The sequence below is a fragment of the Trachurus trachurus genome (assembly GCF_905171665.1).
Source record: "Trachurus trachurus genome assembly, chromosome: 1".
Lineage (NCBI taxonomy): Eukaryota > Metazoa > Chordata > Actinopteri > Carangiformes > Carangidae > Trachurus > Trachurus trachurus.
In genome coordinates, this window is record NC_139891.1 from 6,323,188 (window position 1) to 6,342,166 (window position 18,979).

General features: G+C 43.6%; 1 protein-coding gene across 2 annotated transcripts; it reads left to right on the forward strand.

Annotated features, from left to right (window-relative positions):
* The first annotated feature begins 9 nt into the window (after window positions 1-9).
* On the forward strand, window positions 10-18,775 carry micall1a (MICAL-like 1a). Of its 2 annotated transcripts, none has more exons than XM_083993405.1 (16): window positions 10-968; window positions 4,458-4,506; window positions 6,659-6,800; window positions 7,082-7,182; window positions 8,378-8,526; window positions 10,524-11,137; window positions 11,763-11,823; window positions 12,001-12,434; window positions 13,837-14,231; window positions 16,115-16,249; window positions 16,360-16,486; window positions 16,693-16,783; window positions 17,135-17,208; window positions 18,298-18,412; window positions 18,494-18,540; window positions 18,639-18,775. In XM_083993405.1, exons 1-16 carry the CDS (start codon window positions 823-825, stop codon window positions 18,770-18,772), a joined length of 2,814 nt encoding a protein of 937 aa, XP_083849531.1. In that variant the 5' UTR covers window positions 10-822; the 3' UTR covers window positions 18,773-18,775. The 2 variants fall into 2 exon arrangements, with proteins under 2 accessions (XP_083849531.1, XP_083849532.1); XM_083993406.1 differs by having other exon boundaries at window positions 13,879-14,231.
* The last annotated feature ends 204 nt before the right edge of the window (window positions 18,776-18,979 follow it).

Consider the following 18,979-nt stretch of genomic DNA (forward strand, 5'->3'; position numbering starts at 1 on the left):
CAGAGTACGCTGGTAGGCGGGCTGCCAGTGTTTCAATCAATACAGCTAACATGGCTCGACACCCGGCGTCAAGCTGCGTTTATCGACATGAGTTGTACGACGTGTATTTTGCACCGTGGGCTGTTTTAATTTAGTTTTTCAAGGAGGGCGCGTGGAGCAGCGCGCGGAGTAACGGACCTTTCATCCAGGGTTTTAACAGGCGGTGTTGCAGTTATTGCACCAGCAGACAATAAAAGCGTTGTGGTCAACCTCAAGGAGGAAACCATCACCTCTACCATCACTGAAGACCAGACTCACTGTGACAGCGCTCACCAAACACGGGCAGCAACTCCACAGACTGCACACACCGCAGCAGGCTACGTTAGCTGGTTAACGTCAGCTGGTTAACCTTACGTCAAGTTGGCTACGTCGAGAACTTTGTTGGCAGGACGCCGTCATTTACCGCGGAGAGGAGCCGTGTTTCAACTGGGTGGCTCTGGTTAAAAGTTCACGTTTAGATGCTGTAACTGTTCGTTATTCACCGGAAACCTCGGTACCGGAGATAAAGCGGGGACATTATGCTCGTTGTAGTTGCAAAAGTTAGCTAACATGCAGCTAGCATGTGGTGCTAGTGCGGTTTTAACGTGACTCACTGGCCGTGGATGAATGTAACGAGTCGTAACGTCGGGTGTTGCCTCGCTGGTCGCCTCTCTGCACTGAGACGCTGGCGATGACTCGCCTATGACTGAAGAAAAGACTTTGTATTGTCTCCTGTCTCGTCGGGGACAAGAAACGTAGGTTTAATTTTAACGGGAATACTTTGTGTGTTTCTGTGACGACGGTATGATGGGATCTCTGAAGGCTCTGCAGGAGTGGTGTCGGATACAGTGTGAAAACTACAACGATGTGGAGATAAGGGACATGTCAACGTCCTTTCGGGACGGGTTGGCATTTTGTGCCATAATACATCGCTACAGACCGGATTTAATGTAAGTAGCCTGGAGTCTAACTATGTAATACTGCAACTAAATCAAAATTACAACCGAGCAATCATTTAACAGTAGTATTATGGCTGGTGTACAGTGATTTATTTATTTATTTAGAAAGGGTGGCTCCAGGAGGGACAGGCTGATAACTCATGGATATGATTGTTTTGGGGTTTTTGATACATATTGACAGTGTTGAATCATACAGGATACAGTTACAGAGCAGTAGAGCACACTGAGTAACCAGGTCATGAACTCACCTGTGCTCTAGTGTTTTTATCAGGTAAAAGTCTTATATGGGCTGTGGTTATGTAAAGCACCTGTCCACAGATTACAGTTTTTCCTTTAAGTAGAAAGCCTCCAGAATGATGTGGTTGAATGTGATTATGTTTATGATTATATAACTTTTGTTGCTTTAAATATGCCATTTGTGTTAAATTTATCATCATCACTGTATTTTTAATAAGGTGCCATTGTGTGATAGCCTATATCTCAGTCAAAACCACCAGTGAAAATATTTTTATGAGCATTGCAGAGAGTGAGAGGCTAATGTTGTGTAAGTAACTCAGACTGACGAGCCATACCCTGTCTGTAACAACACACCCCTCCTCTCTACATTTTACACCTACTCACACTGCACAGAAGCCGCCACAAAACACAGCAGCCTTGTCTGTGTGAGCTGAAATGGCCCGTTATAGACATGAGGAAGTGGTGACTTTCTATTGTTTTGGTATCGTCCAAAACAGATAACCTCACGCTCTCTTATTAACTCTCTGCTGATGACTCACTTACAGTTGATACATGAGTCGAGCCAGCCTTAGCTCCATCACAATAAAAGTGCAAAGTATGCATTATTTATTTGACAAAAACATCTGTGTCATTTGGGACTATTATCACCCATTCATATGACTCACAGTGGAAATGCATCCCTGTGCCATGAGTGTGTCCCTGTTGACAGCATCACAATTTGAGGTTTGATTCCTGCTGAAACAAGTCAGTAGCCCATGTTCCTGCACAACAAACTGTGCCTAAGTATCTAGAAAATGACATGTTGTGTCCCTTTTTTCCCCTGGAAGAAGAATGGGATCTGATGGAATGATTTTAGACAGTAGGCATCTTGCTCATGCTGTTAACTTCTGAGGTGGTCCAGACTTTTGTGAGCAAATTGGGCTATGCTTGGATGGCAGCAGAGCAAACATTCACTGGAGCAGTCACTGGAGGAGTCAGCGAAGTGGAATATATCTGCATTCACATCGTAGTAGAAAGACTCAATGTATGATAGTGGAGAAACCCAAAAAACACCCAAACATTTGTGGTTTGTCCTGTCAATTTGGGCCCCAGCAGCACGCCCTCCCTCTTCAACCCTCCGTGTCGCTGCAGTGGCCCGAGCCAAAGTGCTCTGATCCAGGCAGACAGTCCGTCAGGCTAATCTGCAGCTGAGACCTCCGCCTGTCAAACTGGATTTAACTCTAATGCCGGGCCAGGCCGCTGTAGAGCCACACTGCACTCATTGCAGCCATTGGATTCTGATCAAAATACATCACAGTGATTCAGAGGAGAGGCGGCGGTACAGCAAATGGCCTCATCTCTGTTCCTTCAGCTGAGACCAATGGCCACTCAGCTCACTGAAGAGCCTTCAAGAAATCATCAGTGGCCTAGTTAACCAAACTGCATGAGGCGGCGCAGCCAAAATTGCATTAGGATTAAATTATTTTCATGTAGCGCTCATAATCAAACTTTGTTTTTGCAATTTAGCAGTGCACTCACCCACATCACAGATTTTGCTTAATGCTTTTTCAGGGTATCTGCAGGGTCTTGAAAAGTATTAAAAGGTGATAAATCAATTTTGGAAAAATTCTGAATTAGCTGTCCAAGAGTTTGAGTCCTAAAAAACATTGTGAAAGTGTGTGAATTTATTCATTTTATTAAAAAACAAAGATGAACCGGTACATAAAAAACTAGGCTATTGTGGGTGCGTTTGTAAATTGTCTCATAATACAAATGCACCATATGTCACATGACACCCCCCCAGCCTATTTTGAATTCTTTTGTACCATAATGGTCTATAGTCTTTATCACAAACTAAAACTGTTAAGTTAAAAGTGTCACTGATGTAAATGGTTACAACTTGAAGTGGCGATGAGGTATTAAAAAATATTGCGATGTCTTGAAAAGTCTTAAAAAGGTATTAAAATTAACGTCAAGATTCCTGTTATACCCTGTTTTTTGTTTCAGTGTGCACTCCCAATTGAAACTTACATAATAAACTTGTTTATCTCACTAGGTCCTCTACTAATATGACCGATTATTCGTCACGGATGATTAAGTTTCATTTTTAACTGACACAACCTCACGTCACCAAATCCCAATTCTGCGTGTCCCAGCACAAACGTTTCCATTTGACTCAACCAGATCCAGTGGATATACTGGTCCATCCAGGTCTTGATCATGTGGATTTTAAATGCCTGTCACACTCAAATACTCCCCACACACACCGTTCCTCAGCAGCTCCTTCCCAAAATAAACCTCGGAGCGAGACTCTGAGTCACAGTGGATTAGGTTCGCAACTCAGATCACACGCAGCCTTCCATCATCCATGTCGGTGTCAGGACTGTCTGTTCTCTGAGGGACACATTTAAACGTCCCACAAGAGTTTTTTTTCTTCTTTTTTTTTTGAAGTTGCACATGCCTGTGTAGGCTGACCTGACCCAGTGGACTTGTTTCGACGTGATCTTGATATTCTGAGTGCTGCCCAGTGTGTGTGTGTGTGTGTGACCATGGGAACTAGATTAGAGAGAACAGAGGTCACTTTGTGTGTTTCCAACACGGAGCCCATTCACAGGGTTTTTGCCTTCTTGAAAGCTCCACATGCTCTCCACAAGCTTTCCCCAGGGTTGATGTGTTGTTTTTCCCCCCCGTCATTGCTGTTGTCCTTCTGCTAGACACTCGCTCAACATGAATTTACTTTATGCACACACACACGGCCACACTTTCATCCCCACGACACCTCAGACATTTTCCAGTTTTACTGCAGGATGTTTACGGGGAGGGCCTGGCTGGCTTTAGTTCCTCGCTCCAGGCATTTCAAAGCGCAGCCTTGTAATTATCAGCCCATCTCTCCTGTTTAGTGCAGCCACTTCTTTCCTTTTCGTCTGGCAAGTTTTCACATCAGGCATCATTTATGCGTGTTTTTTGGGATCAGTTGTCTGCGGTGGTTGCTGGGAAGCATAGCTACTTCCCAGTATAACCATTTTCTGCCTGTCATGCTGTCAAACCACTGATGGTAAAGCATAACTGGAAGCTAAATACAGCTCTGTACTTGTATTAGTATTGCACAAAATTGTATTGTTACGATCTTCTGTATGAACTTTGTTGTAAAACAATGGACCACAATGAGTTGCAGTTGTTACATAATGTTACACATTGATAACATACTCAACCTTGTCCTATGTGTTACTTTGGATTAACATTCATCTTCTTTTGTCGTTCCAGCAACTTTGGCTCGCTGTCTAAAGAGAATGTCTACGAGAACAATCGACTGGTGAGTCGGTGCTGCAGTTGTATGTTTTCCAGTTATATGCCACTCCTGTGATGTTTTTCTGTGCGTGGATGTCGGCGTGGCCGTTGGCCGTTGGAGGGAACATGAGTTTAATCACCTGTGAGCTAATTGTTATCCATCTCTTGGCTTCAGATGTTGCATCCATCTGTCACTGCATGTGCTTCATTCAGCTACAGAATGAATAAGCCTTACGTATGCATGCAGTCATGGTGGGTGTGGTTGTGTATTTGACTTGTTGTCAGTGTGAAGAGAAGTCTTGCTTAATCCTGTTGGACCCTGATGAGGGCAAAGAGGGAAGGGAGCCAGAGCAATCAGTATCCAAAAACGATAAAAAAAAATTAAAAAAGAAGAAGAAAATCCCTGACATAAGCCCGTGGAGAGACCACGTAGAGAGAGGTTTAAGAGTGGGGAAAGTGCTGATTTTACAGCTTCATAGTTTAAGTAGGATGAATCCAAGAACTTTTTGAAATGTATTTTCCTTGTTGGGTTTTTCTGCATCATCCGTTTGCCAACAGAACACTGAGGGTGAGGTGAAATGGGAGTTTCCTCATCTTCAGGCTGAGCTGAGCTTTGGCAGTGCTCTGCTGCTGTTTACATTCTTGTCATCCAGCAGCTCTCAGGGAAAACGAGGCTGTTGGTGGAAGCAGGAGTGACAGTAAAGAGCATATGCAGAGCTTTCGAGGTCAGATGGCCCTGTCCAAGAGCCACATGGGATCTCCTTATATCTGCTCAAACTTTATTTATTCATATAGCACATTTCATACATATAAAAATGCAACATTAAGTGCTTTACAATGCTCATGCCTCTTTTTAGCTCCATCTGTTGTAGCCTTTTCATACAGGAGATGCAGGTACACTGAATACATGTTGAACCTGTGTTTGTCGAAGGCTGATCTCATGTCAGCTCTCAGAGAGCTACCGTCAAATCACATTACACTGTATGGGGAATTAATAAAATGGGTGCAGGTATCAGTTTCACCCACACCAACACTGACATAAACAAGACTCTATTACTGTAGCAATATACCGTACTGTAACAACCTGGCTCTGAGCGCTGCATCAGTGTGAGTGGGCTGCGAGTCATATTTGCATCCTGTTGGTAACAACAATCATGCGAGCGTAGGTTCATGTGAGCTATTGGCGTAGCAGCGTGCTTGTTAGCCGTGAACTATGGTCTGTGTGATGGATCTGTAAGATGTTCTGAGTCTACTCACTATGATTGGTGTTATTGAAATTCCAATGAAATAGATGGGGAGAAGAACTAAGAAGAACCACTAAGGACAGAGTGCAGAGCAGTACAATGCATTTTGATTCATTCAGGGTTCATAATGTTTGTTTGCTGGACTACATCAGTGTTGTGCAACTGCCAGCGATTGTACTGTATCGTGTTATGTAACCTTAGCCGCTCTCTCATTTCTTCAATGGAATTTTTCATCAGCGTGATGGTTATCCTCAAAGGATTAACCACTACGTTGCGAACAAGTGACTGATGTTTTGGCAGCAAAGTGACATTATTCAGGGCATCAAGTATCTGCGGGCTGCTGAGCAATGGCAAGCATCCTGGTTCGCTGCACACATTACAGACTTGATTTTTTCCTGAGTATGAACTCAGTTAAGGCTTCAGTTTGATTTGAATATTTCCACGCTGTGTTGTAATCTCACTTTTTTTTTTATTTGACAGCCTAATTAAAGAGTAGATTCACACAAATTATTAAAACATACTTTCTGGCTTGCCTTAACCGGCATATAGCGTTGTTTATAATTTTAGTTTTATTTGCTGAGGTTTGATATGTCAATGACATTCATTGTGCCAAAGGCAATTGGATTTTCATTGTGTTGCTTTTAGCATTGTGAAGTTAGACACAATATCACAAAGTCAGGATAATCCATAGACCTCATTATCATCCTTCTCCATTACTTTCTACTAAATAATTTGTCCTAAAACATTTATTGAAGGTTTGTTGAAGTCTGCTCCTGCCCAGATATTAGTCAGCCCACATGAAGAAACAATAGCTGTGATGATCAGATCACTGTCTGTGAGTATAATTAAATTATTAGCATCCATGTGAACTCAGCTTCTCTCTTGTCTCCCTCTCCCACCTCCGTCCTTCTCTCCGTTATCACCTCATCGTAGGCGTTTGAAGTGGCAGAGACACAGCTGGGGATTCCAGCCCTGTTGGACCCAGAGGACATGGTGTCCATGAAAGTGCCTGACCGGCTCAGCGTCATCACCTATGTCTCCCAGTATTACAACTTCTTCAACAACAAGTCTCAAGGTTGGTGCACTAAACAGTGTGATTTTTATCTTGTTATTAAAGGCACTATGTGTGGGTTTTTTTTAACTTTACATTTTAGTGGTGTAGTCATTCAGTGTTTTTCTCATTGAATCATAATTTGAAAGCCATGTGAACTATCCACCACCAGCACATCTTGAGATACAATAACTCACCTTGTGGGAGTGACAACAACAACCAGTGACAACATTTAATTCGTTGATTGCATCATTGTAGGCATTTGAAGTGGTAACTTCCTCTTTCTTTCCTCCCTTCTTTCACAGCGAACCCTCCTTGCATGAAAAGGCTGAGTTCTGTTGATCACAATGAGCCAGTCCAGAAAAGGACCCCGGCCGCTTTGGGAGACAGAGTGGTTGAGTCTGAGGTAAGAACGAGACTTGGCATCAGGAGAGAGAACACACACGTGGCAGGATGTACCTATGTGCATGTGGTAGATTGTTAGATAGAGGACAGTAAACTCTACATGCTCTGAATGCTAACAGTATCTGCAGGATCATGAGCTGCATGGAAACATTTTTTTTTTTGGTTATCTTTTTTTATGGTTTTCCCCTGAAGTCTGGATAAACACATCTGACTTTTTGAGCAGTATGTCAGTGTCTATCTGAAGCCTTGGAATATCTCATCAGCTATTTTGGGGATATTAGCTCATCAGATATGTACAATACAAATCCCATCCTGCCATTTAAGTGAACAATGCCCAATCCACATATGTATTTTACAATCCCCACTTCCTCGTGTGGGCTTTGTGTTGCACAGCAGGGGAAAACCAAAGCATCAGAGGTAGAGTAAGTCTATAAAGATAGCCTTTGTATCCTGTCTCTCTCTTTTCTTTCGCATGCCTTCAACCTCTTTCCTCCATCCTCATACTCCCATGTACTGCCACCCTCCTCTTCTGCCACTTCCACTTCACTTCCACCCCACCCCTCAAATCCTCCTCAGATGGAAAACCACTCGACTCCCTACTCTTCCTGTTCTTCTTCCTCCTCACATCTGAACCCCCCTCCACTCTCTGGTCCTGAGCCTAGGCAGTAGGACGGGGGTGGGGGGTGGGCTCGGAGGTGAAAACTAAACAGTTAGGTCAGCCGTTTTGTTTTCGTTTGTTTTGTTTTTTTCTTACTGTTGCACTATTCTAATGCTGCGTGCCAAGTTTTTGAAAATGCTGCTTCTATTTACATGAAAAACAAATGCCTAAAACAATATATTAGACCTAGAAATCAATCATATCCCAAACGTGTGACTCTTCAGAGCCACTAACCCAGGCTGTTTGGATTTTCTACTATTAAGCACTTTTTAAATCATGACATATAGTTTTGTATCAGTCAACGTGTGATTTTGGAATCAAAAGGAGACGAACCACATGAGTCAATGCAGTAGATGTCACAGCGAGCGAGCAGATGTAGCCAGCTCAACAGAATGAACGCTCCGCATCCTCAAATCCTGACTCCGTGTTTGATCTCCCCCCCTCCCTCCTCCCCCATTACTCTCCATCTCCCCCCTTCTCCCCCTGACGTCTCTGCCCCCCCCCCCTGCGTACAACCGTCCCGGGTCATTTGCACTAGCCGAGCCAGCCCACGCAGACAGGTGTAGCGGCGTTGGCGGAGGCGAGGCGCGGCACGCTCAGCAGCACCTGCGCCGCCTGCCAGAGACACGTCCACCTGGTGCAGAGGTTCCTGGTGGACGGCAAGCTCTACCATCGCAACTGCTTCAGGTGAATCCCACTACTGTTTCATGCTGACTGAGTGAACACTGCTCTAGTCTGGAGCCCTGTGTTTCTAATACTGTCATGAAAAAAATATACAATATTGTTTTTTGAAGTCATAATCTGTAAGATTTCAGTCTTGGTTGATTTGCTGACACCCATGATGTAAAGTACTAGGGGTGGGAATCTTTGACTATCTCACGATTCGATTTGATTCAGATTTTTGGGGCTACGATTCAATTCAGAAACGATTTTTGATTCAAAATGATTTGATTCCTAATGATTTCTGCTTCAGTCTATGGGTGTGCAAAGGATCCTCATGATCTACTCCAGTCTGCTTTGCAAGACAGAATGAGTGTCTTTTCCACATTTATTGAGTTTTAAACATTGTTGAAACTGTTGCATAAAAGCAATATCACATATTGCTTAAAGCAGAAGTGAGTGATCCGGTCGTTTTCGCTAATGCTGCGTTCCAGGCAGGCTTTTGAAATCATAAATTACAGCTTCAAGTCACAACTTACGACTTTGTAGCGTTCCAGGCAACCCACTCGTGTTTTTCCGACCTGTTTTACCGGTGAAAGTCACTATAACGGCCACTCGTAACGTCCGACCCGTGAAATCGTACCAGTACGTCTTTTTGTACAGTCTATGTACCAGATCGAACTGGTACGACTTCACAGGTCGGAAAAAAACGAGTTTCCTTGAACGCACCATAACAGTCCTCGTCCCTACGTCACCACATTCACGGCGTCCCTTGGCTGCACACACAGCCCTGCATGCCGTTCTCTCTCCTCATTGGATAAAAACTGTAGGATACGATAAATGTTTTCTCCTCGACTCAGAGCAGAGCAGAGTGACTGACAGACCCGTGATTCAGACCAAACACTCTATGTAAGTGATTGCTGTCGGAAGATATAACTATTTAAGACTTATATTAACACAAATATATCACTTACTTCTGCTTTAAGTAACAAAATTAAAAGTGCCTCTTCATTTAAAAAAAATAGTGCAGTTATGCTGCCTTTTAAATTCTAAGGAAATGGAGGCCGACAGCCAGCAGATTTGTTTCATTTTTTTTATTTTTTATAATCAATTTTGGGACATTATATCGATTCTGAATCATATTAAATGAGAATTGCGATTCTTATGTGAATCGATTTTTTGGCACACCTCTATAAAGTACATTTGAATACAGCAGTTACTAGCAAACATTCCCTCACTATCTACCATCGAATGAATATAAGATAAGAGTACTTGGTGTATGTTTACAGTGCAGCCACATAAGCACATTGCTTTAATGAAGAGCTCAGTCAATAATTGGCCTGTTTCCATCGGGCCATAATAACAACAGCTGAATGCTTTTAGTTAGACTACATGAAAGCAGGAGGAAATGTTTGCTTTGCTTTATGAGAATGTTACTGGCAATGAAAACGACTAATATAGAGAGGTTACTACACTGTATAATGTTCATACTTTGGCTGTTGCTTAAAAACAGCTGTGTTAATGATATTAAAAATGAGAGTTTCAGGTAAACTAGTTATTTATATTACGCAAACTAAGCAGACATCTGATTGTATTTTGTTTTATCTGTGCTCAATTAATAATCATTCATCTTTTGTAGCTTTATCCACAAGTTTCTGAGTGTCAGAAACCGTTTTGCTCTTCCGGTGGAATTGTATGTTTACGTTTCCATGGTTTCAGTAGTTGTCATAGTTGCGGTAAATGCATGGATCTATTAATGCTGGCTTTTAACAATGGATGTCCATTTGTGTTATATCCATTGTTAAAAGCTGGTGTGATGATCCATGCGTTTTACAGATTTTCAATGAAAAAGAAAAAAGATCCATGCGTTTACTCCGACTACTGAAACCATGGAAACGTAAACCTTCAATTCCACCGGAAGAGCAAACCGGCTTATGTTTTTGACGTTGGGGAAAAAGGTGGATACAGTATCTCAACAGTCTCTGACATTATTTCACTGTCTTGTTGTGTCACTGTTGTCTCAGGTGTTCAGAGTGCCACAGCACCCTGCTTCCTGGATCTTACAAACTGGGGAGCGACTCTGGGGTGTTGGTCTGCAGACATCACCTCGGGAGGTCGGCTTTAGCCAACCAGAATGGCCGACCAGATCTCAGTAAGAGACCGGCGGCGGCGCAGTCCGCCCGGATCGGTCGCAGCACGACTCCTCGCACCTCGCCCCCCGAGAGGAGCCCGGCTAAGACTCCATCCCCGGTGGGACGAACAAACGACACAGACACGCCCACAAATGACTCGGATGTCACCGTCACTCCTGTTCCAACTACTAAAGCAGACTCCTCAGAAACAGCGGGAGAGCAGGACGGCAGCGGAGCGACGGAGGAGACGCCACGTTCTTCTTCTCCTCCAAACCCTTTTGACGAGAGCGACGAAGAGGAGGAAGAGGGCGAGAAAGAGGAAGACACCCCAACGCCAGACAAACATACAGCCAACGGGGAGGTCCCCGTCGCACCCGTCAGTCATCATGAAGGCGCCAGTCGGCCGGTGCCGGTGCCGGCGCCCCGCAGGGTTTCAGAGCCTACCCCTCCTCCTCGTCCTGCCCCGCGGATCCGGTTACCGAGGACAACGGACGGCCTTGCAGCTGGTTTGTACCCATTGCTGAACATGCACTGTTATAAAGATTAGGGATGTCATGATTACCTGTTTTCACAATTAATCGTGGTATTAAACACCACAATTAATTAATCGTAAAGATTCATAAATACCGTTACTTTATTTAAAAAAAAAACAATGTTGGAACCATATCACCAGATGTGCGCCAAAATAAAGGTTAATGCACAGATACTGGTCCATTTAACAAACGTAACATTGAATTGGTAGAAATGTAGATGTTAGCGTGTCATTTTTAATTAAAAAAGCAAAACAAAACAAAAAATAAATAAAAAGTAAAAATAAAAAATAAACGTAAACATTTGGTATAGATGACACTTCCCCTGGAGGATTAATATTTGGTCCTATATTAATAGATAATGGGAATGTTTTGTGTAAACAATGAGTAATGTAATTATATTTTGACTATATTTGATCATTTTACATATTCCTAGTGTTGTGAAATTAATTAGTGCATAATAATCATGATTATCGTAGTACCGTGATTATTTCTCTGACAATAATCGCACCAAGAAAATGTATAATCGTGACATCCCTAATAAAGATACAGTACATAATAGCATTTGGTACTGACCCTCACATTATACCTGAAATCACAGGTGAACGCCAGAAGCCTCCGACTCCTCCCAAACCTCGAGAGAGATCCCAGTCTCCTGGAAGGTAGCTCCGTCTCTTCTTCTCCTGTCCGTTGTTACCATTTCACCTGCTTTAATCACGTCAGCACAGTCTCTCTCGTTACAGCATGCACTGCACTGGTTTGCTCCTTTGTGTGTCTGTGGTTTGTTGTCTTCCCCTGTGTGACCCCTCCATCCATATTTGTGTATCTTCACTGTCCAGCCTGTCCAGTGGCACCCATAAACCCAAAGACCCACCTTGGCTCGCCTTGGTCCAGTCAGACACCAAGAAGAAGAAAGCCCCTCCCCCACCCCCCGCCGGCTTGGCAACACCCCCCAATACCGGCTCTCTGTCCTCTCTCAAAGGGGACGGCTCCAGACCCAGCACGCCCCCTCCGCCCTCCAACCCGTTTGACGACGACGACGACGATGACGAAAACAACGAGGTAGAGGAAGAGGAGGGGACCGAGGGGGGTGCCGTCCCGCCCACGGTGGCGGCGAGCCACCCGTGGTACAGCATCACACAGGCGGCCGACGCAACAGGAACAGACACGCCCCCCCGAGACGGGAGCTCGTCGCGCTCCGCCAGCCCCGGGAGCGCAAGGAACAAGAAACGTCCTGCACCCCGCGCTCCTCAAACAGCAGCTGCTAACCAAGGTCAGTTCTTATCAGAGCAGGAAGGACATACAAGAGACAGCACTAAAGATTTGATCCTCTATTCTCAGAGTGGATGGATGGATGGATGGATGGATGGATTGGATGGATGGGTGGATGGGTGGATGGATGGATGCCTTTTATTGTACCAAGGGGACAGTTTTCTTACAGTCTGTCACACATACAAACACAATGTACACTGACCAGACATTGAAACATTCACCTACCAGACACTGAAGAAAACAAAAAAAAAAACATACATTACCACACGCATAGGGAAGGGGGGGCTGGATCTATACAGCTGGTTACAGTGGGAGGTTATTAAGTGCAGCTCTTATGAAAACAATATTATAATATTGCTGAGATTACAACATAGTAACACATAACACAATCATCTGAAACACTTACAGGCAGGTTATTTTGTACAGATGAAGATGTAAAACTAGAAATGAATAAATTTCTACCCACATTTCTACAACGACAGCATGCATCTGCTCATGTTGTTGTTTTATTTGCTGCTACATTATACACATTACTGTGGAGTTAGTATAGTATTAAATCATTTATTGGTACATTTCATGAAAAACCACAGTTTTTTTTTTCTTTTTACAGAATTTATTTTGGTGTTGAAAATAAACCATGAGGTTGTTATTTGAATACACTTTGTAATGTTTGGAATGAAATGCAATTAGACACATTAAAGTGTAGCCATAACTATAGTTTAATTTAACATTTAGTTTAGTGTGACTTTGGTCTGAGGTCCTATGTGCTGTGGTTACCCTCTGAGGTTGTACTGATGAAGTTTGTGACATTCGACAGCTCTACAGTCGATCACCTCGGCCCTGTGCGGGGTGTGTGTGGGGTGCTCTTGATGATTGTTGCACAATTTCTTCTTAACCACTACACTAGTATTCTGTAGTCCACTCTGTAGTCCTTCATAAACACCAAACAGCTCATCTGTTATTTAGTACATTACATTGACTCTGTCAGATTTTTGATTCTAGTTCCTCTCACTTCCTCTTGTTCTCGCGTTCAGCAGCTGCAGCCAACCCACAAATGTCATCAGCTTCACACCCTCTACTTTCTCTTGTGCACATTATGTAACTAAGTCTAAGTGTTATGTGCAGCTCCCCACCCCTAAACAGTTTGTCACACACCTATAGATAAAGATTTAGATGTTCAGCACAGTCCAAACTAGAAACAGTCACTCTAAAGTTGGAGTACAGAGCAAAAGGACCAAATGTTTCCCTCTATTCAAATAGTGACAGAGAGTGAGATGTTGTTTATTATTAACATTAACTGTTTTTTGTACTTCCCCCCACCCTGTCTTCATTCCACTGCTACTTTGATTCCTGGTTCTTTTCTGCACTCCCTGCTCTGTTTGTACTGACCTCCTCCTCTTCAGCCCCCCCTCACTCCCAGCCCTCCTCTTGCTCTCCCTCTCCAGCTCTCAGCATAGAGAGTCTGTCCTCTGGCTCCGACCACAGCTCCTCCCAGCCCCCCTTGAGTGGCAGTGCCAGCAGCGACCAGGAACACGCCTTCACCAAAAGCGTCTCAGAGCCTTCCATCTGTTCCCCCTGCGACTCCGCCGCCTCCCCCCCCTCCCCCTCCTCCTCTTCCACCGAGCGTCTGCCTCATCCCTCCAGCAGCCCGTACCCCTCTCCCATGCCATCCAATGCCAGCTCGGCTCCAGCCACACCACAGACCAGTCGCAGCTCAGGGAGCAAAGGAGCCCCTCCGCCACGACCCCCGACCACCCCGAGCCCACTGGCTTCAGGAGGCGCCCAATCGCACATCAAGGTAATAGCCCCACCTTTAAAGGGATAGTTCACCCAAAATTCAAATTTCACTCATTATCTACTCACCCTCATGTCGACTAAGACCTGTGGGAATTTTCAGAGTCCTCCGCAGTGTTAATTTTGTCGGCTATTTTTCAATTTAGTTTTAGTCTTAGTCTTGTGTCAAATGCCCTTATAAGTTTTAGTCATATTTAGTCAGCTTGTATTCTTTTTTGTTTAGTCACATTTAGTCGACGAAAAGTCTTGGCATTTTAGTCTAGTTTTAGTCAAAGAAAATCCAAAGTATTTTAGTCTAGTTTTAGTCAATAGTCTTTTTTTAGTCTTTGAAAGCAGATTGACAGTAATGTTAATCACAACTAATCTACTCAAACCAATATTGACAGGCAGCTGTCAGATGAGCCAACTTTCCAGCTTGTGTGTGCGTTTATGAAGGCTATTTGTCAGTATCTAAACAGAGATGCACACACACACACACACACAGCGCAGAAGCGACCGACCAGCGCGGAGACGCGTCTATACGCCAGGGACACACCAGCAGCAGAAGCACCGCGAGTAGCCGCGAAGCCCTTTGATGTTAACGATTGTGTCGTTCACACCAGCGCCGCGGCGCAGCCCCGTGCGATCCTGTCAAGCCTGGCAGGAAGTCGCACAAAGAAACAACGAGAGAATCCGGTTAATTTTCAAAATAAAACACGGCGATTGACAAATGTGATGATGTGAACGGGAGGGCTCCGGCTCGCACATGATCTCCGTTGCTCGGAGCTTCGCAGCGATTCCGCCGCCGGTTTACAGCGCCCGCACCCCCCTGCAATGGCCATGCGCCCCCCGCCCCTCATAACCAGTTTGTAGCCTACTCGCCGCACATAGCACAGACAGCACCGGTGTGTGTGTTCCTCACTCAGGCACACACACACACACACCCCTGGCAGCAGCGCAGGAGGATAAAAACATGACATGCATCCAGTGAAGGCACTTTTTGGATTGTAGCTAATTTAAAAGTCTGTGACGAAAAAAGAAAGAGACATTTTATTAAGTTTTTATTTGATTAAGTAGATTTCGTTTCGTCTTTTTTCGTCAACAAAAAATGTGTGTACATTTCGTCACAGTCAGTGTTTGTAGCCTACTCGCCGCACATAGCACAGACAGCACCGGTGTGTGTGTTCCTCACTCAGGCACACACACACACACACCCCTGGCAGCAGCGCAGGAGGATAAAAACATGACATGCATCCAGTGAAGGCACTTTTTGGATTGTAGCTAATTTAAAAGTCTGTGACGAAAAAAGAAAGAGACATTTTATTAAGTTTTTATTTGATTAAGTAGATTTCGTTTCGTCTTTTTTCGTCAACAAAAAATGTGTGTACATTTCGTCACAGTCAGTGTTTAAGGGCATTGATTTCGTCTCATCTTCGTCTCGTTTTCGTCATGAAAAAAACCATCGTTGACGAATATTTTTCGTCTCGTCTCGTCTGACGAAATTAACACTGGTCCTCCGTTCCTTCTCTGAGTTACAGGGGGGTCCGCGCAGCAGTATTTGTCCATATAATGGTTGTCAATGGATACCAACTTTCTTCATCCAAAAAGACACACCAAAAAACATCCAAATACCTCCATACTGCTCGTCTGTAATGTCCCTCTTGTATTGAAGCCCCAACATGAGAAATTCGAACCTCTGTCTTTCATTCTTGATGAATGAAAACATTTTTGGCAAGACGTCCGGTCCAAGAATTTCACTGTGCGCGCGGAGGCTCATGGTAAATGTAGTGTGAGAACACTTTGCTTTCCAAAACTCCTCGTTGTCCCTTTTAAAATGAAATAATGCAAAACAAAATTTAGATTTTGTACGTTATATAAATCCAGCTGTGTCTCTTTTCTCCTTTTTAGCGGATATGTAAAGAGAACCCATTCAACAGGAAAGCTTCTCCCTCTCCTGCTAAATCCAAAAGCAGACCACCCAAAGGCCCTCGTCCTGCCAGACCCCCGGCCCCCGGTCACGGCTTCCCACTGATCAAACGCAAGGTATATTAACTAAAGACAGAATACGTTTCGACACAGAAGCAAAACATTTCCAATTCCGTGTCAGACACAGAAGTATTCAAACGGCTCATCGTGTCCAAACCTCCCTCCAGGTGCAGTCGGATCAGTTCATCCCTGTGGAAGACATCCACGGGGAGATGAGTCAGCTGGAGAAACAGCTGGATGAGATGGAGCAGAGGGGAGTGGAGCTAGAGAAGAAACTCCGAGACAACCCTAATGGTATTATATTGCAATGCTTTGAGGAGAGTTGCTTGAGCCACCACATGAAAGTTTCACTATATTAAAAATTGAAATATTTCTTAATCGGAGAGAATTAAATACAGTTGTCACTTTGGCAAGAATTTAAAAGAATTAATTTTACCTAAAAGAAGATTAAATAGTGATCTAAATCTCATATGTATCCTTCTGTTCCTGTGTGATTTCAGATGAGGATGAGGAGCACCTGCTGGTGGACTGGTTCACTCTGATCCATGAGAAACACCTTCTAGTGCGACGAGAAGCCGAGCTGGTCTACACGTGAGTTTCAGGCAGCACAAAGAGAAACTGTCACAAACAAACTACAGTCTGTCACGTGATAAAGATTACAAATAACTTCCTTATTAATGAGTGAGATAGGAGGATGCATCGGTTCTAATTATGGCAGTGACAGTTGTATTTGAGGGCTGAGACTGAAGCTGAGCCATGTTTGGAGGAAGTGTGATACTGGGGAACAATGAGCATAATGACGGACAGAGAAGTAGATCTAATTGTTATTAAGTTTTGAAAATAGTCAGAATTAATACATTGCAAAGATAGTACATTATTGCTACACAAACTACTCTTTGTTTTGTACCATCAGTTTGTAATAGTCTGTGTTGATCACTGCAGGGCGAAGCAGCAGAACCTGGAGGAGAGGCAGGCTGATGTGGAGTACGAGCTGAGGTGTCTTCTCAACAAACCAGGTGTGTTTGGTCATGATCACTGTCAGTGTGATTCATCACTCAGTGCTGCACTCACCAGGAGAGACTGTCTGAAGGCCATCTGCTCTGATGGTAGAGGAGATAGGATAAGCAGCAACTAGGGATGTCACAATGTTGTTGTTTTCACAATTAATCGCGGTATTAAACGCCACAATTAATTGATCGATTAATTGATTCCTAAATACCGTCACTTTCCAAAAAAAAATTATGTATGAACCGTGTCAGCAGCCAAAGTAAAGGTAAATGCACAGATACTGGTCCATTTACCTAACATAGCATTGAATTGGTAGGAATTTAAATGCTAGAGTGTCATTTGTAATTTAAAAGAAAAGATTAAAATTAACTTAAACATTTGGTATCGATGACAATTAATTACTTGAATATTTCAAACACTTCTCCTGGCGGATTAATAATTGGTCATATTTTAATAGATATTTAAGATATTTTATAATTAGTAATGTATATTTTAACTATATTTGATTTTACACATTAAAGCAGAAGTAAGCGGAATATTTGTGTTAATATAAGTCTTAAATAGTTCTATCTTCCGACAGCAATCACTTATATGTGTTTGGTCTGAAACACGGGTCTGTCAGTCACTCTGCTCTGCTGTAAGCCGAGGAGAAAACTTTCCTTGTATCCTACAACCTTTATCCAATGAGGAGAGAGAACGGCATAAAGGGGCGGTCCTCTCTGTGTGTGCAGCCAAGGGATGCGCGTGAATGTGGTGACGTAGGGACGAGGGCGGGGACTGCTAACTCCATCTGCTGACAAGAAGTTAGCCAAAATGACCGGATCGCTTACTTCTGCTTTAATAGTGTTGTGAAATTAATTAATGCATAATAATCGTGATAATCGTAACACCGTGATTATTTCTCTGACAATAATCGTACCAAGAAAATCTATTATCGTGACATCCCTAGGAGCAACACATTTCAGTACTGATGTTGCTGCATAATAATTGATAAATAAGTGCGCTCATAACTGTTGTGATTTTTACTGAATTCTCATGTCTTATATAATAAATAATATATGAGTAGTAAACAGTACACCTACATTTTTCCGTCTCAGAGAAAGAGTGGACTGAGGAGGACAAGAACCGGGAGCAGGAGCTGATGGCTGAGCTGGTTACCATCATTGAACAGCGCAACCAAATTGTCAATAACATGGATCAGGACAGGCAGAGGTAATCAATAATCCGTAGTCACTCTACAGAGAGCCAGGATGAACTGATGTTTGCAATGATCTAACAACCTCTCTGTCACAGGGAAGAGGAGGAGGATAAACTCATGGAAGCCATGCTGAAGAAGAAAGGTGGGTCATGTGTTGCATCTAACATCTCTCTGTTTCTTTATCCTCCACGTTTTACAACCTGTGTTTTATCGTCACTTTACTGTTTTCCTTCTCACCAGACTTCCATAAGGAACCAGACAGCGACCAGCCCAAGAAAAAGACACCAAAGTTCAAACCCATTAAAGTGCTGAAGCGGCTGAGCCATAAGGCAGAACCAGGAAATAGCCACAGCCCACGCAAGGAGAAGAGCTGAACAGCAGAGCACTGTACTTCTCCGACAGGATACAAGACTATTTTAACAAGACTAAGGACGCAAAAATAAAAAAAAGGGTGTGAGAACTGAAGTACATCAAGTGAAGAAAAGAGGAGAGAACATTTTCCTGTAACTGACGTATTAATGTGCTCAGAACCCGCTCCCTCATCACATCGTACTTGATGCTTCCCCTAAAAGTCTCCTCAG

Excerpts from the sequence above, each read along its gene's own strand:
- micall1a (XM_083993405.1), top strand. The coding sequence starts at position 823 with ATGATGGGATCTCTGAAGGCTCTGCAGGAGTGGTGTCGGATACAGTGT. Across the intron at positions 969-4,457 it reads CGCTACAGACCGGATTTAAT|CAACTTTGGCTCGCTGTCTA; the intron begins GTAAGTAGCCTG and ends TTGTCGTTCCAG. Across the intron at positions 16,250-16,359 it reads TCCCACTGATCAAACGCAAG|GTGCAGTCGGATCAGTTCAT; the intron begins GTATATTAACTA and ends ACCTCCCTCCAG.